Source organism: Phytophthora cinnamomi (genome assembly GCF_018691715.1).
Source record: "Phytophthora cinnamomi strain GKB4 chromosome Unknown Contig129, whole genome shotgun sequence".
NCBI classification, from domain to species: domain Eukaryota; phylum Oomycota; class Peronosporomycetes; order Peronosporales; family Peronosporaceae; genus Phytophthora; species Phytophthora cinnamomi.
Genome location: NW_027151062.1, coordinates 103,428 through 127,465, shown reverse-complemented (window position 1 = coordinate 127,465; position 24,038 = coordinate 103,428). Strand labels below are relative to the sequence as shown.

General features: G+C 50.4%; 3 protein-coding genes across 3 annotated transcripts; 1 reads left to right on the top strand and 2 right to left on the bottom strand.

Moving 5' to 3' along the window:
- Positions 1–16,001: 16,001 nt before the first annotated feature.
- IUM83_18680 (uncharacterized protein) lies at positions 16,002–17,105 on the top strand (the record flags this gene model as incomplete). The annotated part of the gene is made up of 3 exons (XM_067943690.1): positions 16,002–16,177; positions 16,248–16,316; positions 16,385–17,105. The coding sequence occupies 3 exons, from the start codon at positions 16,002–16,004 to the stop codon at positions 17,103–17,105; spliced, it is 966 nt and encodes a 321-aa protein (XP_067780030.1).
- A 2,436-nt stretch (positions 17,106–19,541) lies between these two features.
- On the bottom strand, positions 19,542–20,261 carry IUM83_18679 (uncharacterized protein; the record flags this gene model as incomplete). The annotated part of the gene is made up of 1 exon (XM_067943689.1): positions 19,542–20,261. The coding sequence occupies one exon, from the start codon at positions 20,259–20,261 to the stop codon at positions 19,542–19,544; it is 720 nt and encodes a 239-aa protein (XP_067780064.1).
- Positions 20,262–21,260: 999 nt separating this feature from the next.
- On the bottom strand, positions 21,261–23,898 carry IUM83_18678 (uncharacterized protein; the record flags this gene model as incomplete). Its single annotated transcript, XM_067943688.1, has 5 exons — positions 21,261–21,981; positions 22,050–22,118; positions 22,202–22,870; positions 22,943–23,133; positions 23,203–23,898. 5 exons carry the CDS (start codon positions 23,896–23,898, stop codon positions 21,261–21,263), a joined length of 2,346 nt encoding a protein of 781 aa, XP_067780063.1.
- Positions 23,899–24,038: the final 140 nt, after the last annotated feature.

Genomic DNA, 24,038 nt, shown 5'->3' with positions numbered 1-24,038 from the left:
CCCGCGGAAGAAATGCACGCCTTCCTTTTCGCTCAACTCGCATCCTGGCCGAATGTAGTAGTAGCGATCGTCAAGGCTGCGCCTCGGGGGCGGTTTGCGCGTCCAGCCTTGAGCCTTGAGCTCACGCCACACCGACTTGAACGATACGTCGCGCGCCGTCACCTCGCAGTCCCGCAGGATCTTGCCTCTCAGCTTCACAATCTTCCCGTAGTCGACTTGAGCCCTCCGCGCGCAAATTCTCGAATGAGGCAGATTCTGAAAAGGCGGGGGAGTGGTCCAAACCAGTCGTTGGGCGGAGTGTCACACAAAACCTCGTAGAGCTGATGCAACTCAAGGACAGTCCTTGCTACCCACCATAACTAATAATCCGAATTTTGAAAAACACTTGTCTCTGTCCGTGTGCAAATAAAAATGCGGGTACAGAAAATAAACAACATCTTATCTTAAAGTTTGTATACCCTTGTTGCGGGGGAAAGGACACCAATACAAATTTCAAGTCATAAATCGCTTAAACTGCATATATGCAGTTTAAGCCTTCAAATCTATGCTGCATTATGCAGCATCCGGTTTGGAGGGGTTAATGTATATATGGTAGGCATGGATTGGGGCACGAGTAACCAGCCCTTCACGAATCGAACCAAGCAAAATTCTTTCGTTCTTCAAGTCCTGATCCTTGCCTTGGCGGATATGGAGCGAAAGTCGAGATTCTTCAGGAACATTCCAAAGCGGTTCACGGATCGCTTTTTGTTTGCCCCTTAGTGCACTGCTAATGACCGTTGCTCGACTGACTGCCACTACGTTCCCGTAAGAAAAATTTGGTCTGGTGCTACTGCATTCGTTGGAGCTATAGTTTTTTTTCGAACGAGCAAGCCGATTATTAGTGACCAAGATCCCAGGTCGTTGCCATTTGAACGCTAAAAATGATCTCAGCGAATTGTCGTGCTCTCCTCTAACTTCAATGGAAAGTATTTTAAGCTTCGCGCGTTCGCGTTGGTCAAGTACTACAGCAATACATTTACTCATTAATCAGCAACAAACAGCAAAGAATGACAAGTTTGCCCGACAGAAAGACACATAGGCGTTCCAGCGCCGCCTCAATCCCGAAACCTCGACAGCGACCATCGCTATGGAATCGTGTGAAGAAGAAAATGGGTGAAATTGAAGTAGGTCACCAGGGATCCTACTCCATCGAGCGGCTGGAACTCCTGCACGAATACTGCCAAACGACCTCATTCGCTAGAGTTTTGCTGGTTTGTATCCTGACTCCCATGCCACCACTGCTAGCGGCTGTGTTGTTAGAGTGCTTGCCGCTGAGTTCTCCGTCAGAAGGTTGGGAGGCGAACTGGGTGTTCTGGATCCGACAAGGCCTGGTCGCACTCGTAATCTTTACAGTTGGGAATCGACATATAGATCTCTATGTCCCGGGGCACAGCATTTCACTGTGTCAGCAACTCAGCTTGGCTTTCACGACGTTGGCTGTCCAAATGGCAACTTACATCGCTGAAGCGGTCGTTGTGGGGTTCCCCGTTCCGTTCATGTGGCATTATTACGATTGGAATTTACGTGCAAATACTGACGCGACTCATTTATGGTCCAGCCCTCTATGAGAAAGGTTCAGTCCTTCACCAGCAGAACAAGCAATTTCAGGATACCATCGTCATGAACTTGATAGTTACCGGCGTGTACCCATTCTGCAGAGTTCTGTATGACTTCTTGCCCCAAGCATACCAAGGCGTTGTGATTATATTGCTCTCCTTCTGGAAGTTTGGAGCGAAGCGGTTTGCAGTGCGCATGACTCGCCCAGTGGAAGATTTCATGCCGGAGCTGGTGGCGTTTTCAGTTGAGTTCTTCGGATCGCTCTTCATCTCGGTGTGCATGGCGAACTCGGGGTCCTTTTACCTGACCGCAATGGTCATCGCAGTAGATATCGTGCATTTACTTGTGAAGTTCCGCGAGATTTCTACTCTCGAAACTACCATACTCCGCATGCTAGAAGTCCGACTCCATACCGACTCGGGAACGAAGTCGATTTGGTTGTCTAAGACCGCTGACCCTGGGGACCTGGTCACGATGATTGTTACTGTGATTCGCAATCCTAGAACGTTTCACGTGGAGTCGTTGAACGGAATACGACTGTGGGCAAGTCCTCCACACCTCATCTCCGAGCAGGTCTACAGCCACTTGCAAGCACTTGAAGCATCCGGCAGGTTTGGTCCGAGTAATTCGTCCATCAACCCAAGATCGACTTTTGCAATCGCGTCACACCATCGCTTGATGCCCTGGGTGTTTCGGCACACTTCGGTTGTAGCGATCCATATTACTCCTACACCGATGTATGGACTTATTACAAACAGAACGCCAGCCCCCGGCAGTGTGCGGCAGGGCAGCCAGCCTGATCGCTTGGTTCTACACGGCGTACAGCTCCTTTTCCACTGCGAGTACCTCATGCTGGTTGAGTACATTGAATGCGTGGTGCTGTTCGTGTACCTCGCCTGCAAATCGGCGCTCGAGCAATTGCCGAACATAGTGTACTACCCTTGCGGCCCTGGTAAATGGGGCACCAGTGCCATAACTAACCTGCTGGTGTTTGCTGTTCTAGAAATTGGGTATCTTGTCCTAGTCGAGGTGTTCTTACGACGCAAGTTTGCATTCTCATCACTGCATCAGCTTGCGTTTGTTTTGGAGACACAATTTCTCACGATTCAAGCGTCGCTGTTTTCGCTCATGCTTTTTACGCTTCAGTACCAGCTCGAGCATTTAGGTTCGTACACCCTCCTTGCCGTCGAACATGACCAACTTTTCAGTAACCTGTGTTTGTGTTTTTGTAGGTGTCGATTTCACTTTTCGTTTCGATTGGCTACGACATTGATAGTGGCTGGTACTCTACGTGAAGGTCGTGGTTGAATAACATGAATTACGTAAGGAAAATAGAATTCAATACTTATTTCCATCTGTACTGCAAGTGATGACTGTCTGGCTTCACGAGAAGAACCAGATCTTTAGGGAATTGCCAATACGATGCGTATTGTTGCGCTTCATCATCGTTTTTGGTTGGGGTGGCCGAAAAGTAAGATGGCCACCACGCGTGTTACTGCAAAAAAGAAAAAAAATTAAGCTACGAATCCCCCACCACATTATTTAACGAGATAGAAATACATTGTTTACTCTCCGTTTCGAGTAAGCGCCTCGTTCTTCGTACGTTAGTCTGCCATTAAGTTATCCGGGAAAATAGTGTGCACCTATTCGCTTAGCCTAGCTAGCAGTGCCTTGGTACGTTCTTCGCGTTTTGTGCATCTACCACTACTACTGTAGTAGTTGCTTTTCATAGCGAATCTCATGCATGGGTTAGCTTTGTCGAAGCCATTCGAAGTGAAAAGTGAAGTCGACACCTGCAAATTCGTGGCATGTTAGTTAAAACTTGATGGCGCTTGGAGGCAGGGGATACGCTACAAACCTAGATGCTCGAGTTGATACTCCAGAGTAAAAAGTATGATTGGAAGTAGCGATGCCTGCACTGTGAGAAATTGTCTCTCCAAAACAAACGCAAGCTGATGCAGCGGTGAGAATGCGAACTTGCGCCGCAAGAACAACTCGACTAACACGAGCGAGCCCACTTCCAGAATCGCAAAGGCGACCACGTTGGTCACTGCGCTCGTGTCCCATTCACCGGCGCTACAAGGAAAATATTCCACATTTGGCAATTGCTGGAGTCCAGATTTGTAAATCAAGTACACGAACGGCACGGCACATGCAATGTACTCAACGAGCATGAGATACTCGCAGTAAAAGAGGAGCTGTAAACCGTGTTGAACCAATTGTCCAACTTCATTGTCATCTCGAAGACTGTTATTCGTTGCTTACGCTCCCTTGCTAGCAAGACGGTGCGTCGATGTAGGTACGATTTGTGGCACAATTGAAGTCGGATGAAACGTGAAGCGTGGCTCTCCAGCAAAAGTCGTCCTTCCAGTGGCAGACTGATCCTTTGGCCCAACTTTGCCTGATGCCTCTAGTTTGTTTAGGTGTATGTACAACTGCTTGGAGATTAGGTGAGGAGGGCTTGCCCATAATCGTACACATTTCAGAGATGTCACGCTGGGATCGCGAATCACGTCCACGATCATGGACACCAGTCCTTCAGAAACCACTTTATCAGATGCTCGTAATGACTTGATTTTAGAGCACTGGTTACGATGTCGGTCTTGAATTACGCAGAATATAATGGTTTCGTTTGAGGAAAGCCAGTGAAGTTTGTGCATCAGATTCACAATATCGATTACAATCACCAGAGTGGTCAGATAAAAAGCTCCTGAAGTGGACAAGCACACAGAGATGAAAAGCGATCCGAAGAAATCAACTGAAAACGCCACTAACTCCGGCATGAAGTCTTCCACCTGACGAGACATCCGCACTGCAAATATCTTCGCTCCAAATTTCCAGATCGGTAGCACGAGAACTACTACTCCTCGATAAGCCGGCGGCAGCAGATCGTACAAGCCTTTGCAGAAGGGGAATACCCCAGTGACTATCAAGTTAATGAGGACGGTGTCTTGAAAATCTTTGTTGCGTTGGTGAAGGATCGAGCCTTTTGTAGAGAAGGCTGGGCCATAAATGAGTCGCGTCAGCAATGGAATGTAAATACCGATCGTGAAAACCCCAAACTGCCACATGAAAGGAATTGGGAACCCCACAATCGCTGCTTCGGCGATGTAAGTCCCCAGCTGCACAACGGAAACAGCCACTGTCAGGCTGAGCTGTTGACAGAGTGAGACATTATGCCCCGGGACAAAGAGATCAATTTGCCAAGATCCAACTCCGAAGATTACGAACGTCACCAAGACATGCCGGATCCAGAACATCCAGTTCGCCTCCCACCCGTCCGATGGAGATGTCAGTGGCAGACATTCTAGCAACACAGCTGAAAGCACTGCTGGCACGGGCGTAAGTAGACAAACCAGGAAAACTCTGGTGAACGAGGTGGTTTGGGAATACTCGTGCAGGAGCTCCAGCCGTTCAATGGAGTAGGATCCCTGGTGTCCAACTTGAATATGGCTCCAGTGCATTTCGATACGACTCCATAGCGATGTTCGGCGTCGAGATTCCGGTATTGGGGCATCGCTACCGCGTCTAGCTTCCGTTGGGTTGGACACGCCGGCCATTATGAGCTATTGTTGATTAATGACCTAGTGTATCGCACTTGACCACGCGGTAAGTTTAAAATACCTTACGTGTGTTCCGCAATACTAGTTTTTGCTCAGAAACATAAAACTCGGTGCCCACAACAACTCCGACAGATTGCATCAGCTCATTTTAGATCGCTAAACACAGGCTTGCCCCAAGCGAGAGGCTATTTTTCTTTAAGTGACATCGCCTCAAAATAGCGCGGCTTGTATTTGAGGAATGGGCTCCAATTCATGCTAGCAAAGAGCACGTACTGATCTCCGAGCCGTTTATATAAAACTATCAAAGGCGCAGCAGTCAGGGTCGTACTCCTCCAAGCCTGTACCTATAAAGTTTGATGCGTCTACTCAATGGTATTAATGTGACGAGCACGATATGGCGTGGGTTGCGCCTCGTTCATCATTTTTTGTAGCTAACAAAGCGCTTTCCGTATACTGCCTCTACACGTTGGGGCAGCACCTAAGCCTTGCTCTAGCGAAGTAACACTACGTAGTAGGTCGTAGACAGCCAAACGCAACGAAAATGCTTGATATAAATCAATTACTACGTTGTGATAAGCTTCCAGGTCCAGCTCGTCAGCCTGTGCTCGACGCTATTGATGATACAGCCACGGGTTTTCCTTGTATGTCTCGTAGCGGAGACCCATTTTGAATGCCTTGGAATTCGAATACCCCTGCCTCATATAGAATACTACGACATTATACGGCAGTTCTTCCTGCTTAAGGAACTTGGCAAAGACCAGGGCCTGCTCCTTGATCCTCTCTCTTTCCTTCTTCGTATTCTTCATCATGTTTTCAATCGTGCCAGGAAAGCGCGCCTTCAATTCTGTCCAGAGTGCTCTCTCTTCGTCGGTGTCCTCAGTGGCGGTGGTAGCACTTCGCAATAACCTGTTGCCATCACCGGGGTCACCGGTGACACGTCGAACTTCGGGATGAAGTTTACCCAGCGACTGTGAAAACTTGGTCTGGCTGAGGTCTATGACTGCATGTCCACTGGCAAATAGTGCAACTGCAACAACGATGACCAACGTGCTGGGTAGGTGCATTGTGTTCAACGCTGTTCTTGTACTGTAGGTCTTCTATGCGATTGAAGAACTGGCGACGAAGGAGGCAACGACTTCGCGTCGTACCGACCAGCAGCAATACGCCAATGTGATTGGTTGATCCCAAGACGTTGTCTATGTCTTTTAGGTAGTAATCCATTGTCACCGAATATCCGATTCGTCGTTGCATCGGCCTCGTCCCCACATCTTATTAGAACGAGATTATTGATCGGATGGGAAAGAGACGGTATTTTATTGGGAATGTAGTATTTGGATCAGCAAATATGGCGGGGGATGCTAAAGAAGAGGTGCGCATAACGGAGGTGGAGGTTTGTAACATGTAATACCAGAGGAACTTCGAAGACATTGATAGCTCTGGTTCGGCTTCTCGAATACGGCTGGAAGGCTTCCTTAGAATGTAAGTTTACCTGTACAGCAAGGGGAGCCCGCTCAGCACAGCAAAGTGTACATGTACCAGGTGTTGGATGATTGCGACAGTATCGCCCCGTTGAAGTGCACGATCTTCCTGGAGGATCGGTTTGTTGCCCATGTGTTTTTGGCTAAATGTGCGACAATTGATTCAATCTACCGCTTGCAGCCTAACGGCAACTTCATTAATAATTACCTCGTTGTCTTGCGTTGCCTGCGCTCTATCGCATCTAGGGCCCGCTTCGAATTGTACGGATTATATAGGTTGACAGTCCTGTACTGGTCATCAGGGCTCGCAAATGGCGATTTTCGGGTTACCCGCCCCGCCCGATCGCTTCTCTTAGGACCACTCAGGTAACAACACCCGGTTCATTGTACAATGGTTATCCAAAGGTAGCATACTTCGACAAAATACACGTATTTTGTCTAAATTAGTCGGCTGGAATTTATTTATGCAACTGTCACATATCCATGGAATATTATACTACTATTTCGCTTGTGACCTCGTGTTAAAGGTCATCACTGGGCTATTCTATGTGGATTTCAATTCGAGGTTTAAGTTAATTTTTGGCACTGTGTTCTCTTACTGTAAAATAGAACATTTTCCATGTTCGGCATTTTCTGGTTAATGTTGAGGTTGCACTTCGCTGTCTGATCGACTGGATCCCTACCGCGAGGCAGACGGACTGCGCGTGCTGGCACGTGCCACCGGGGTCTGTGATTGAAGATGGGAAGATCTCGCAACCTGATTGGCTGGACTATCTCTGATACTGGAATGTGATTGGACGACAACTTCAATTTGGGTGCTTATGATTTGCATGTGTTGAGTCAACCGTTTTGAGCCGCAGCCGTGACTAGGCGGATCAGTCTTACGACTGGCAACTTCGTTTGGACCGCAGCCGAGATCGTTTGGACCACATCTACAAGCCTCACCTACTAGGGAACATTGCATACAGTAGGGACTGCTAGCTGGCAAACACACTAACCTAAATCGAGCTCACTTTCGGATTTCCTTCCAACTACTCACTCGACTACCAAGCCTCATTCGCACACTCTCAATTGGTTATGAGCCCAAGCTACGCGGACACCGTCAAGCTCGTGGAAGATAACTACTTCCACTGGGAGTTCAACATGCGGATGAAGCTCTCGCGCAAGGGACTGCTGCCCCACATCATCAAGGCAGAGTTCGACCCGGTGAGCAACCGCACCACGGATGCATGGAAGACCGACGATCTGAAAGCCCTTGGAGTGATCGCTGGCGACGTCAGCCTCACATTCCAAGTCTACATCCGTGGTGCGATGACTGCGATGGATGCATGGACCATGCTCCAGGAGCAGTTCAACCGAGCACGCTCAAGAACCGACTCCTCGTCACCAAGAAGCTGCATAACTTCAAGATGGAGCCCGGTACGCGGTTCACGACGCACGTGGACCGATTCAAGGAAATCGTGCTCCAAATGGAGACGATTGGTAAGCCTCTCGACGAGACCCGCCAACTCGTGCTGCTGCTCGGCAGTTTGACCGATGAGTACCGGATGATCAGTACCGTGCTCGAGAACACGCCGAACATGACGCTCTCGTACGCAATCCAAGCGCTAGCTGGTGTTGAAGCCTCGGATGAATCGTCATCGGCTCAAGAGAAGGCGTTTGCTACGAAGAAGAAGGAGAATTTCAAGCATCGGTTCAACGGCAAGTGCTTCTACTGCAAGAAGACTGGCCACAAGGAATTCGAGTGCCGCAAGAAGAAGGTCGACAACGAACGTGGGCAAGTCGCGCAAGCTGCGTCCGACTTCGCGTTTACGGCAACGGGTGCAATGGACAAGTCGGAGTGGCTCGTGGACTCCGGTGCCAGCTCGCACATGACCAGCGTCCGGGACAAGTTCGTGTCCATGAAGGAGCTGAAGACTCCAGTCCGCATCACGATCGCGGATGGCACGAAGATCGACGCAGTTGCAAAGGGCACCGTCGGAATGAAGCTGATGGACGGAACGTCTGTCACGCTGTCGGATGTGCTACACATCCCTGAAGTTGATGGAAGCCTCATCTCGGTTACGAAGCTGGCCGAGAAGGACGTCGTCGCGCAGTTCAGCAAGGACAAGTGTGTCTTTCGCTATGGCGATGCTACCGTCATGGAGGCCAAGCGTTTTGGAAACGTCTACAAGTTGAAGACAGTGGGGGGCGAGGTGTGTCGTGCGGCGACGGCATCTCGTAAGGAGCCATGGGCCGTTGTGCACGCCCGTCTCGGCCACATCCCGTTCAAACGTTACGAACAGCTGTTGACCATGGCAGACGGAGTGCCTTGCGTTTCGGATGGTGCCACAAGTGGTACCGTCTGCGCAGGCTGCTGCATGGGCAAGATGAGAGCGGACGACTATCCGCACCACCCGGAGAAGCTCGTCAAGAGTGCAGGCGTACTGGATCTGGTCCACACGGACGTGATGGGTCCGATGCAGACCAAGACACCCGGTGGCTGCACGTATGTGGTAACCTTCATTGATGACTACTCACGTCACGTGACCATCTACTTCATGAAGGCCGAATCGGAAGTGCTGTCGAAGTTCAAGATCTTCAAGGCGGCAATGGAGAACGCAACAGGCAAGGCGATCAAGCGCCTACGTTCTGACAATGGTGGCGAGTACACGGGCAAGCAGTTCAAGGCCTACCTCGACCGCAGTGGCATCAAGCATGAAAAGACGGTGCCATACACGCCTCAGCAAAATGGACTGGCTGAGCGCATGAACCGAAGTTTGGTGGAGATGGCGCGCTGTATGCTCTACCACGAAGCCATTGAGAAAACGTGGTGGGCCGAAGCCGTAAACACGGCTGCGTGGATCATCAACCGGCTCCCCAACTCGGTGAACGTCAAGACGCCCTACGAAATTGTGCATGGAACCAAGCCGCAGCTCAAGAACATGAAAGTATTTGGTTCAGTTGGCTACGCGCACATTCCCGACGAGAAGCGCCGCAAGTTGGATGCTAAGGCCTTCAAGTGTCGATTCGTTGGCTACGAGGATGGTGTCAAGGGATACCGAGTACTCAACGTGGTGACGGGAAAGGTGCAAATCGTGCGCACCGTGAAGTTCGTGGAAACAACAAGTCTGGATGACATGGTGGAGGAAATGGAGCTGGATGACGATGAAGTCAAGGTGGAGCAGCCCAGCCATGGTGGGTATCAACCGGACGAGTCAGGACAAGTCGTGCCAATGGATTCTGAAGTTGGGGACGTTATCCCACTTCAACGTGACATGGGCGTAAACGATGCGATCGTGCCATACGGATCGACACATCATATGATTACCCGATCGCGTGCTCGCCACATTGACGAGACAACGGATCCTGAAGAGGCAGGCGCTCGCAAGAAGCAAGTCGTGGCACCCTCGACTACTGGCACGAAGCGCCAGAAGATGATTCAAGGCAGAGTTCAGGTTAACGAGGACCAATATGCAATTGAAGGTGGCCAAGCAATGGCTGCAACGGAAGAGGTCCCGACGTCATATGAAGAAGCTATGGCGAGTGCGGACCAAGTGGAATGGAAGAGGGCTATGCAGAGCGAGTTGAAGTCGCTCGTAGCAAACAAGACATGGAAGCTGGTGCCGAGACCAGCTCACCAACGACCGATCGGCTGTCGTTGGGTATTCGCATTGAAACGCAACGAGAAGGGACAAGTCATTCGTCCCAAGGCCCGTCTCGTAGCCAAGGGTTACTCGCAACGTCACGGCGTGGACTACGAAGAGACGTACGCCCCGGTGGCTTATCTCAACTCGATTCGCGCCAAACTGGCGAAGTGTGTCGCAGATGGATACGACATCGAGCAATGCGACGTCGACACCGCGTTCCTGTACGGCAAGCTGGAAGAAGAGATATACATGGACTTGCCAGAGGGACTCCGAGATCTCTTGACACTTGCCGAAGAAGATGGTGACGAGGACGTCGTTTGTATGTTGCTGCAAAGTTTGTACGGACTCAAGCAGGCGTCACGAGAATGGAACGAAACGATTGACGCGCACCTCAAGGTGATGGGATTCAAGCCTGCTGTCGCCGACCCGTGTGTGTACACAAGAGGGGATGGAGACGACCACTGCATTGTGTGTCTCTACGTGGACGACATGCTGATAGCATCGCGGGACAATGCGGTGATTACATCGGTGAAGGCTGGAATCGCGGAGAAGTTTCGAATCAAGGACCTCGGGCGCGCACGTTTCATTCTTGGAATTGAGATCGACTACAACATGGATCGCAAGACACTGAGGATCTCTCAACAAGCGTACACCGAGTCGATCATCAAGAAGTTTGGGCAAGAGAACGCGAAGCCGTGCACATCGCCTATGGAAGCTGGAGTTCATCTGACCAAGGCCGACGAACCGCAGGCGGAAGAAGAGAAGACCAAGATGAAGTCGAAGCCCTACCGATCGCTGGTGGGCAGCCTGATGTACCTGGCATGTGGAACACGACCTGACATTTCGGTCGTGGTTGCCAAGTTGAGTCGTTTCCTGGAGAACCCTGGCCAGAAGCACTGGGACGCCGGAATCAAGGTAGTGCGCTACCTACTGAAGACCAAGGACGTGGGAATCACGTACGATGGGTTATGTGGAACCGAGCTCGTCGCCTACTCGGATGCGGACTGGGCCGGCAGCCGCGACGACCGTCGTTCCGTAAGCGGGACGATGTTAATGATGTGCGGTGCTCCTGTGGTGCGGCGTTCGACGTATCAGAAGACTATCGCGTTAAGTTCTACAGAGGCCGAGTATATGGCGCTGAGCGAATGCGTGAAGGAGTGCGTCTGGATGCGCCGTCTATTGAAGGACATTGGCACTGAACAAGTGGGGGCTACGGTGATCTTTGAAGACAACCAAGGCGCGATGGCATTGGCGAAGAATGTTGGATACCAAGCTCGCACGAAACACATCGACATACGCTACCACTTCATTCGCGAGAAGGTGGTGAGCAACGAAGTCGCGCTGGAGTATGTGGAGACCAAGAACCAGCTCGCTGACTTCATGAGAAAGGGTCTATCGTCGAACACGCTCCGCTACTTGATGATGTGTAGCAACGTTGGACCCAAGCTCGAGACATCGAATTGAGTGGGGGTGTTGAGGTTGCACTTCGCTGTCTGATCGACTGGATCCCTACCGCGAGGCAGACGGACTGCGCGTGCTGGCACGTGCCACCGGGGTCTGTGATTGAAGATGGGAAGATCTCGCAACCTGATTGGCTGGACTATCTCTGATACTGGAATGTGATTGGACGACAACTTCAATTTGGGTGCTTATGATTTGCATGTGTTGAGTCAACCGTTTTGAGCCGCAGCCGTGACTAGGCGGATCAGTCTTACGACTGGCAACTTCGTTTGGACCGCAGCCGAGATCGTTTGGACCACATCTACAAGCCTCACCTACTAGGGAACATTGCATACAGTAGGGACTGCTAGCTGGCAAACACACTAACCTAAATCGAGCTCACTTTCGGATTTCCTTCCAACTACTCACTCGACTACCAAGCCTCATTCGCACACTCTCAATTGTTAAAGACTGGGTCTTTTACTGGAACCGGGAATAAACCCACCGAGACACAAGCATATCGTCATCAAATCAATCTCCCATCAAAACACGTTTTTTTCAGCGAATAGCTGTGTGTTCTGCCGATTTACGTAGACTTTTCCATGCCCACATACAAGACAAAGTTAAAATACCGGTGTACGTTTGTCCAGGCTGTCTGCAGATTGACGAACCGCAGTTAATGATCTTGACCGGTACGCTGGTGACTGGACAGATGCCTAGACGTGTCCTCGCATGCTAGCGGGTTCATATTCGCATGCTTGGAACCAATTCAATACTGTACGATGTCTGTGCATTACCACACCGAGCATAGTAGTAAGCCCCCGCATACTTCGCTCAGAACCCGCGCCTCTACGCGTTGATCTCACTGTAGTGTCTGCAGGGAAATCGAAGACACGCTGGGGGAGTCGGCGAAGCACCCGGAAGTTTAGCCGTAGTGTATTGCCAAAGCTAAATAGCAAAAGTGAATAGGACACGAGGTACTCCTAGTGCTGCGGCTCCTGCTAACCAATGAAGCCGCAGCTACTGTAATCTAGGTTATCGTTAGCTAGTCATCAAGTTTGTCGTTATGGCGCACTGGATTTCTGGCTGGTCATCAGCTTTACGTTATGCTCCGCTTGCTTTTCGTTATGCACACTATTTGTTGTCGCAGTCATCACGTTTGCCGTTATTGACTGCGACCAGTTGGTGTTGAAGCTGCTAGCTTGGACAGGCTGGAGATTTCTTCCACTACACTCACTCCCGGTCGAACAAGTGCACGCTTGAGTCGATGCACTTAAATAACATCGAAGGGTAGCGGCGTCAGCGCGTTATAGTTTATGTGGGAGTGCACAAGTGCAAGACTTCGTGAAAAGCGTGATATTCAAATAGTTGCATTGCCTCGCTTGAGCGATTGATTTGCACACGAAAAACCACAGGTTATCCCGAATTAGCTAGTTTTTTTTTTTTTTTTCAGGTTCATAGGTCCCTCATGCGATTTGGCGTGGTCTCGGGGGAATCTATACTTTATCACCAAAGATGCGATTTTTGCCGAGGTGCCGACCAACTCCCTACATGACCTAATGACAGTTGTACAGTGCAAGATCTCTGGTGTTTCATGCCAACCCGCTAGGATTTCTCGTTTCTGTCCACTTAATTAGTGAAGCCCCTCTTGTTGCTGTAAGTACACGTTTTCATAATAATCCGGCGAATTTAGATATTATATACTGCACAGCATTTATTATACGATAACACATATAATTTTGCTATCTTAGGGCCATTCTTAAAAAAAAAAACGGAGTGGTAGGCTGGTAGGGCGTACCACTCTGCGCGCCGTCGTTAAGAACGGCGGTGTGTGGGTCGGTAGGCACTGTACTAGACAGTAGCTCCGAGAAATTGTCTCACTCACAAAACGCCCCAGAACCCCCCTCCCCTGGTGGAGCTACGGCGAACTAGTCGATTCGGACAACGAGGAATGGAGCAGTTCGTCCAGTGATGAAGAGATGGATGACATTAGACGCGTTGAATGGTCCGCGGAGGCGATACAATGATACAAATAGGTACTGACTGATCCATGAATACGTATATTAGATGTAATATGCAGAACCACCTACATTTCCTTCTGTAGTATCTTGTACTCGCTCTAGTTTGCTGTCATCAAACCCATCAACTCAGCTCGGTTCTCGTGGTAGACTTGTTCGCAAATCGGTCACTACATAGCTGCTAGAGCTAAAATATCGCTCTTGAGGAGCTGGTGATAAAGGTTCGCCCAAATATTTCCTGACCAGGATAGTTATTGCAGGGAGCTGTGCCTGGCCGTGGTCTCGATACCACACAAGAATATTCACTTCTCCATACAGTTGAAGCGCGTTGTACTTACCATCTTTGGTCGCGCATGGCCACTTTACAGCGCGATTTTCCCACGAATTGCGCACTTGAAAAAGTGTATCGTCTTGAACAGCCGCATCTCATCATTTTCATGCAGTTCCAAATCAATTGTGGTACAGGATTATCGTATCAAAGGGTATCACCAGTTGCTCCGTTGCATACCATGGTAGGCTTCGCTTCGTAAATGAGTTGTCAATACTCTTGGTGATGTTGGCTGGCTCTGTTCGTCAACATCAGATTGGGGAGCTAAAAACAACGATCATCCCGAGTCGCATCCAGAGCGGTGATAAGTTTATCGACGCTATTCCGAGCTTGCCTACAACAGCTCTACTCGACGCTCCATCTTTTTGTCACGCTTTGATGAGTGACGGCATTGCTTCGAGGACTTGAAGTCATGTCAAGAATGGGGCCTGGTGGTCCGTCGAGAACGGTTGGCTGGGATGAGAGTGATGTCGAGGTCCAGCGCCTATCCTCGCCGACTAATGCGATCCTTCTCAGCTCTGCTCGACACATAGCAACGACAAATCTGGGGCCAACACTAACTAAAGGGCGTCCACCAGCACAATTTCCAACTGCTCTGACCAAAATTCACCCAGAGGCGTTGGTTAATCGGAGAGAAAGTCGCAGAGATTCGGCGCTGATGCGTCTTGCGTCAGGTTTGTCGGCGAGTATGCCGTCAGCTCAGACCAGGTCGGCGTACCTTCAAGCTGTTTTCGCGGCGGTTGTATGTGTTTGCCTGTTGTGGACAATCTGGCTAATTTTCCTCAACGCCGTGCCCAACTACACCGTAAACTGGATCATGAAGACAGAACACTTTGACAATGGTTCCTTCTGGTTGTTCGTGGACCCCCCTGCGTCGATTTTGTACTTGGCAATACTGGGACTCTCGCTTGTCGGCCTTGGGTATATTATTATTCTGCTCAAAATGGCGATTCGATCCAAGCGAGTGACCCACGCGCCTCGCTTTATGCGAGCCGAAGCGAGAAATTCTGGTGCTAGCTCCTGCGATGAAACACGACGTAGTAGAGCAACATCTTCAGCACTGAAACTTATCGATGCACTGACCAAAGCGGAAACATTTCCCTGCCAGGTTGCGGTGAGTCTGAATCACACTAGTTAGTTAGCCTCGATCTATTATGTTGTTCACTAATCCGTGACTCTGTCTGCTTAAATCAGAAGCTCTGGATGAAGGTCGGAGACTTGGCTTTTGAAACAGCCCTCCTCGTACAGATCCTAGAAGGTGGTGCGCCGTTGGTCATCGTCGGCATCTTCACTGTAGTTGTCATTTCAAACGCTCTCGCATGTGCTGTAATTATGTTCCTTCCGTTCGACAGAATAGGGCTCTTGGAGACCCTCGTCGATCTTCTGTAAGAACCAACGTGCGTCAAGCAGCGATGAGTGTTTGGTATTTAACGATTTTTTGGGTCGTTTTCTGCAGATTCGACCTGCTTGTCGCTGTCGGGTGTCCAATGCTGATACTTGTGTATTGTCTGGACAACTTCAACTTTCCGCGTGATAAATTCGCTATCAACCTCGAAGTTTTCCCAGCCGGGTGGTTCGAAGAGCAAGCAAGCGTCGTCGCAGATCCGGTACAAACCGCCGTAATCTACAAAAGCCTAAAATCCCTGCGCATCACTTCCGCGTTTGAGTTTTTCGCGCGAATGGGGGTGCACGCTACTTTGTTTTTACGTCTGCGCCAGCTCGTGATGCTCATACAAGACTCCAAGAGGCAGAGAATCCGAGTGTATCCGTGTTGTCACCGCCCCGCCGCCGCCTTCTTCGTGATATTTGCCGTACTATTGGTCGTTTTTGTCGGCGAGAGTATGCGCACGTCGACAATTGCGTGCGCTCCACACCCGGAATGTGCCTTAAATGCACGAAGATGGACTATACTGGAGAATGGATCGTTGACGCAGTGCCCGTGCTTAATCATGATTGACCGAGACACAGCACCGAAGACGTACGCCGAATGGGAAATGCCTAAAAACCTGACAGAAAAAGTGGCTCAGTTGGTCTCGAGTGGAGACCTGCAGACACTACAGCTCACGAATCGATACCTACCCGTCCTGCCGGATGAGCTTCGCCGGTGCACAGGAATGAGGCACTTGTACGTTAAATTGCGTGGTCCTGGTATACCTGTAGGGTCGAAAGCGCTTTACTAACGCTTGTTTGAGCAGAACACTGGAATACACGCACACTCAGACGTTGCCCGCCTGGTTCAAGGAACTTACCAAACTCGAGTACATGTACGTCTCTCAACCACGTAGCTATCGCTACTTAACTATCAAAGCTAATATGTATCTTCCTTCTCCAGTCACCTCGAGAGCAAGTTTACAAGCCCGATAGTGTCGCTGCCGGACGACATGTTCGACGACATGTCGTCTTTGACGTTCATTCACTTCTCTGCGTTTCTTCCACTGAAGCGGCTCCCGTCCTTCAAGGGCCTCACGAGCCTGAAATCCCTCACCCTGGCTGCATTCCTGGTGCTAGAGGAACTTCCATCCCTTGATAGCCTCCGCCGTCTCGAAAAACTTTTAGTGACCTGCAGCCCTTCTCTGGACACTCTGCCTGACCTCGCGCCAGTCAAGAACCTCAAGTCACTCGTCCTAACCGACCGTGGCACGTGGTGCTGCAATGGGTTCCTGGGGGAGTGCAACCTGGACAACCCCATGTGTCAAATTCACCCGCTCTGGGGGACTCCAGCGGCAACGTGCCTCACTTCTAGTGATCCAAGAGCTACACCTGAAACTCTCGCGCTCATCGCCAAGTATCCGGAGAACGTCTGTACCGGTTTGCTGCGTCCTGGATCACTGGAAGGCCCACCCACCGAGGCCACCATGGACCCATGCAATGGTACATTGTATCGACAGTGTGTAGACCCCAGTGGCGCAGAATCAATGTGCTACAACGCCAGATTCATGGGCATCGCGTGCGATACGAACCCGTTTCCAATTAAAATGCGTCGACTGCAAATCGCCCGAGGTGTGGGCGATAAGTGTGACCCGGAGTACGAAGCGTGGCTGGGCTGTAAGTGATGCCAATGATAAGGATTGCAATAAATCGTCGTGTAAATTCGAGGGTTGTGTACAGACACGGATTAATCTACTTGCTCCAAAGCCAAGCTTCGTACTCGCGGTCGCATGGCTCCCCGATTCCTTTTGCGATCCGTTGACGCCACAATTTAATGGAGAGCCGGTTTGTGCCGCAGTCGACGCCCATGTATCGAGCGTTGTGCACTGGCGACAAGGCATACCATTACACGGAGCCATCGAAGCTTCCGTTGGCCGGCCTTCAGGTGAACCAGGACGCAGCAGAATGTAGCAAGTTGTTTCTGGAAATTTCGCAATAACTGCTTTGGCAGCAATTTTGTCTGAGCGATTTGTGGGAAGACACGCAGCGCTGGGTCTTCGAGGTTACATTCACTTAGAAATCCATTGCAGTCGATCCGTGATAGCGAAAGACTGGATTTTGCTGCTGGTTGGCGATAGATCCGGTAAACTGTTGAGCATCAGCGAGCAGGTGATCTGTGATCTCTCGAGATTCTGGAGATTGTCGCAAGCTGGGAGCTCCTCGAGGGAGAGGAAGACGGCTAAGGTGAGTGACTTGATATTTGACAGCCCTAGAATTGACGGCAGACGTCTCATCGGCACAAAAATGGCGAAATGGATGAAAGTCAACGATGTCATATCGTCGAGTACGTCGTCTTTTAGCACAACCACTGGACTTGAGAACTTTGTTTCGATGTGACTGCACATTAAAGCAGACAATTAGTATTCAGTTTATCAAGAAGGACAGAGACATCAGCAAAAGAAAACTCGTACAGGAACTCAAGGCTGGTGAACTCTCTGAACCAGTTTGGTGTGTGCGTGTGCGTGTGCGTATACTCCAGCGCTCTGAAACGTTACATTAATTCGTCAGCTATTCATCACGTTCTGATAAAGCAACAACAGGTGTTGCGTACAGATGTCTTAATTCCTTACACGAAGAATGTTCACCGCAAGCTGTCGAGACTTGATGTCTGTCATTTCAAGTGCGCTTGCAACTGTCGTGGACGCATCCTGAAGAAGTGACGGTTTGTTTCTTATGAATTCCAAAGCTTGACTCTTCGACTTTGACCGTGGTGGATCATGCTTTTCCGACGACGGGACCACTGCATCCAGGCTTTCAACGTGTTTACCTTTGTGAACATTCGTAGGCAGCTCTTGCAAGACTCTAAATGTGGGGATCAGCATTTTCACGAGAATGACGACGTACCCGGGGGCGACAGTAGACATACCGCACACTGCCAACCCGCGTATGGATGGTGGCGGGTCCACAAACAGAAAGAACGAGCCATCGTCGAAGTTTTCCGTGCGCATGGTGAGGATAACAGTGTGATTCGGCGCTAGATTGAGCAGGATGAGCAAGATTGTCCACAACAGACAAATCAAAACGACCGCTGCGAACGGATTTCGTTTGCGATGAGGGGAGAACTGCTTACGCGAAGACTCTGGCTCGGCTTCGTCTCCAGAACCATCATGAATGAGCTATCATCATGAATGAACTTTGCTTCGAGACGGCGACGATTGAGTCAACAGAGCCGTCCGCGTTGCTTCGCTCGAGCCGTTCTCGTTGCATTGAGCATGCGTAGACCTAGATATGACTGTATGGGCGTTTGCAGCATCATCCATTCGACCAGGATTCGTGAGAAGATCTTGCTCTATCGCTGAAACCGTGAGAAGCAGGTGATTCTGACCAAGCAAGTCCTCAGTAGAGAACTGTTTGGTTTTTGCTAAGCATAGCAAGCAAACATCCCAGAACGACCAAGATGAATGAAGCAGCACCTCTTATCATTCTCTAATCATGGTGAGCTGCGGCTTGACCTTGTGCCAAAATACAGATTGTGTACACCCCAGGCATTCGAGACTACCAGACTTTAATTAACTCAGCTAAGTAGATCCGCCATGCACATCGTCCGAGTCGGAGGGCCGCTGTTGGTGTTTTCTCCATTTCAGCAAAGGTGTACGTATCAGTGCTGGAAATTCCGGGACGGTCAAGAACCCAAACTGGGCTGCTCGCGAAGTCAAAGCTCTCCAGTGCCCGCTTTGCATGGACAGCACGACTAGCATCTCTTTCTGGTTTGTGATGAACTTCCTCAAAGACACGATAAAGTCCATGTGCTCCTCGATGGCGGAGATCCGCCCGCTATCTCCCAGGACGAAGGACTTGATCTGCGACGGAACACCCAGTACCGTCCCCACCAGCGTGTTTTGTGGCTGGTACCAGTCTCTCAGGCGTGGAAATATAAACTGAATCGTGGCTGGCGTAATGCGCAGCCTGTACTTCGCCGAAGCTTTGATACCGCGCAGTCCTTCTCGGCTACCGTACTCGACAGACGCCACTGCATTTTGTTGGAAGCTAAGAACCTCGAAGCAAGTACTCAGCGATTGCCAACGCTCAGCGACTTGTTCGGCAGTAGTGTACGTGGAATTCTACACAAAATGGCGCCGAAGAAATTCGCGGTGCGTGTAGCGCTTGTAGCCTTTCGTGAAGGTCGCGAAATAGTCTCCCACCGCACGGAGACAAGCCTTTTCAGTATCTCTCGAGCGCCGCCAAGCTTCCTTCTCAGTCGTGATCCTTGATGGCGGGGTTCCAATGGCTAATACCCTGCGGTATTCGCTCTGCTTATCCGCTTGCGCGTGGAACTTTTCTTCCAACCCACTCACCTGCTCACTAGTAAGCACTGCGGGTTTGTCCTCTTCTTCCGGCTCGCGTGGCTCGTCGATTACGCCGAACATGCAATTGTCCGCTATCAACGCTCGTCCCAGCAGGATGCCCACCACCACCGGATCCTTCACAATGATCATAAATGCCCCCACAAAATCCAGATCCACCGAGTATTTGCAGCACTTGCCGTCTCCATTGAAGAAGAAGGTGATCCCCATCGCAGGCTCCACTTCCCTGCCCACAAGCTGCGACACCAGCCACTCGTTGCCTATAATATGCAGGAAAATACTCTCAATGGTACTTCTCAAAATCTGAAACCTCAGTTTGGCCTTGGTCGAGACCACCACGGAATTTTCCGCCGCGACGACCTCGAACGACTGCATCGTCAGGCAAATTGTATTTAGAAACGTCGAGTACATGGTCATCTGCTCCATCATGACGGTGGTGCCGCTCAGCCCGTCGCCCACGTCCACGTCGGCATGCATGACGCTGTCCAAAAAGTTTTTTGGTCGTGTTCATTTAACAGTCTCTTGCGTCCCACCTCTTGGACGATGCCCGCGGTTCGAAACACCTGGTAGAACTCTTTGACCACGCGCACCAACGAGACCTCGGGGCAGTGCTGCTGCACCAGAGCTTTGGTTTGCAGAATGTCTCTGAAAACGCATAAATTGCCCACTTCTTGTTTCAAATTTTGTACATCCAGCGTCAAGTTGAAGTCTACGGAGCGTTCATTGAGCACGGATCGGAAGGGCCCCCACCCTTTGCGCGGCTTGCGCAGTCGACCGTTCTTGTTTTTCTTGGCAGTTCGGATCCACACAGAGTCGGAGGTGGTGGAGGGGGCAATGTCTTGGGACTATGAGGCCATTTCGATTTGATCGATGCTTCGATTCTCTTGGGCTCGTACTGCGAATCGCGGAATGGCTGAGTCGGGAGGACGTTGGAGATCCATGCGGACAGGCGGACGCATCATGGAAACCGACAACTGGACGCATCTCCCCAAAGAGACGACGACACCCAATTTGATGTATGGAACCAGCCCCATCTCACCTCTGTGTTGTACTAAACTATACAAATACGCTTAATGAAGGGTGAATAACTATAAATAAGTTGTTAAAAGATCTAATGTACCAGGTATTCGGTACGTATAATACCTCTGATTACAAATAGGTCTGTATAGAAATAAATGTGGTCGCCCGCACTATGGCTGCAGGCAGGACCTGGCTGCAGTCTGGGGTGGAGGGAATGGAGGTGCGATGCACTGTAGAGCCAGGAAAGTCCGATGGAAGTGCTACGTCAGGCATCGCTGCCTTCTTCGACGGTTAAAAAATTATTGTTGGACCTGTTAGGACGATACCGTATATGGTAGAGAGCAGGAACACGAGTGAGCAGCGCTTGGAAGTTTAAAGCTTTTCGCCTTGCCAACGCTGACGAGCTCAGCAAATGAATTGTATGATCAAATTGAGAGAAAAAACTGATCGGCAAAACTATTTGCAGCCCAGCCACGCTTCGTACTCCGGGTCACACTTATCGCCCACACCTCGGGCGATTTGCAGTCGACGCATTTTAATTGGAAACGGGTTCGTATCGCACGCGATGCCCATGAATCTGGCGTTGTAGCACATTGATTCTGCGCCGCTGGGGTCTACACACTGTCGATACAATGTACCATTGCATGGGTCCATGGTGGCCTCGGTGGGTGGGCCTTCCAGTGATCCAGGACGCAGCAAACCGGTACAGACGTTCTCCGGATACTTGGCGATGAGCGCGAGAGTTTCAGGTGTAGCTCTTGGATCACTAGAAGTGAGGCACGTTGCCGCTGGAGTCCCCCAGAGCGGGTGAATTTGACACATGGGGTTGTCCAGGTTGCACTCTCCCAGGAACCCATTGCAGCACCACGTGCCACGGTCGGTTAGGACGAGTGACTTGAGGTTCCTGACTGGCGCGAGGTCAGGCAGAGTGTCCAGAGAAGGGCTGCAGGTCACTAAAAGTTTTTCGAGACGGCGGAGGCTGTCGAGAGCTGGAATTTCCTCTAGGGAGAGGAATACGGCCAAAGTGAGGGATTTGAGGTTCGTTAGTCCTTTGAAAGACGGCAGCCGCTTCATTGGAATAAACACGGCGAAGTGGATGAACGTCAGAGACGACATGTTGTCGAATATGTCGTCTGGAAGTGATACCACTGGACTTGTGAACTTGCTCTCGAGGTGGCTTGAGTACAATAGCAAAACACGGTTAGAATAGGGTCACTTAGGATTTAAAATGATGGCCAAACTTACAAGTACTCGAGGTTGGTGAATTCCTTGATCCAGTCGGGCAGCATCTGTGTATGCGTATATTCCAGTGTCCTGCAGAAATGTTACGAGATAAGTTAGAACAAAATTTTTTTTTGCAGTAACTAAATTGCACGGCATTCGCAAAATTAACGTACAAATGCCTCAACCCCGTGCAGAGGCGAAGCTCGTCAGGGAGAATGGGTAGGTATCGATTCGTAAGCTGCAGTGTCTGGAGGTCACCGGTCGAGGCTAGCTGAGCGACCTTATCTGTTAGGTTCTTGGGCATTACCCACTCGGCGTACGTCTTTGGCGCGATATCTTGGTCGATCATAATTAGGCACGGGCAGTGGATTACTTCTCTATTCTCCATAAGTGTCCATCGTCGAGCGTTCACAGCACATTCAGGGTGGGGAGCACACGCGAGGTTCGATGTACGCATGCTCTCTTCGACGAAGAAGCACAAAAGTCCTGCAAATACGACGAAGAAAAACGCGGCCGGGCGGTGACAGCTCGGGTAGACGCGAATCAGTTGCATTTTCGGCTTTTGGATGAGGATCACGAGCTCACGAAGACGCATGAACAAGGTCACGTGGATGCCCATGCGCGCGAACAACTCGTACACTGTAGTGATTCGTAGCGACTTTAGACTCTTGTAAATAACAGCGGTTTGCACGGGGTCGGCAACGACACTTGCTTGGGTTTCGAACCACCCTGCCGGGAATACGTCGAGATTAATAGCGAACTTGCCCCTCGGAAAGTTAAAGTTGGCGAGGCAGTAGCAGAGAATCATCATTGGGCATCCAACAGCTATAAGCAGATCAAATCTGTCGTGGATGAAGGAGATCATAGCATTAGATGCAGTGTTTGTTGAAATAAAAATTCAAACCACCTCTTACAGCAGATTAGCGAGAGTCTCAGCCAACCCCATCCTGTTCAACGGAAGTAACATCATTACAGCAAACACAAGTGCATTTGAGGCGATAACGACGGTGAAAATGCCGACAATAACAGCAGGTGACCCGGCTTCTAGGATCTGGACGAGGAGGATCGTCTCGAAGGCTAAATCCCCGATCTTCATCCAGAGTTTCTGTCAAAGAAATCACCAGAAATTAGACTAACTCACCGAATTGGCGTGAAAATCAACCGAAACACTCACAACAAATCGTCTGGAAGAGCTGTCGGCTTTTGTGAACGAGTTGATCAGCTTTAGAGCCGATGAGGTCGTTCGACTGTTACTAGCACTAGATTCTAGTTTTTCCATCCCAGCTTTCAAAATCTGCTTGGACGGGGACGAGCGAGCCGCCTGTTTCGGTCGACACGCCAACATGAGCAAGATGACAACATATCCAAGGCTGACAAGAGAGAGGCCTGTCACCGCCAGATGCAGCGTCCCCGATGGGGGGTCCACAAACAACCAGAAGGCCCCGTCGTCGAAGTGCACCGTGTTCATGACGAGGTTCACCGTGTAGTTGGGCGAGATGTTGAGGAAAATGAGCCAGATCGTCCACAGCAGACAACTGAACACTACCACCGCCAGAATCCACTGGAGGTAGGTAGCGCGGGTCTGTGCGCGTAGCAACCGCATCGAAAAGTCCGTGAGACTGCCCCATACCGAGGATCTGTGCGCGTCTCGTTTCTCAATGCTGGTCCTGCGGGTCACCTCCGGCTCCGGGTGAATTTTGCTTGGACCCGCGAGCAATTGCGGAGGCGAACGCCCCTTAACGAGCTGTGGACCGAGGTTGGCCGATGATACGACACGCGCAGAGATTCCATCCGTCGCCGAAGTCAAGTGCGAGATTTCCACCTCGTCCTCCTCCCAGCCAAACTTCCTCGCGGGGCCTCCCGGCTGCATCCTTAACCGCCAGGATAATGAAAAAGCTGTACTGGAGCTGGGAATAGGTGGCGGGACAGCACCATCGTCCGTTTTGTTTAACCGCTTGAGGGCCAAGAATAATGCCGTGTCCGTCCTGGTGTAGCCATCTCTAAGTTGAA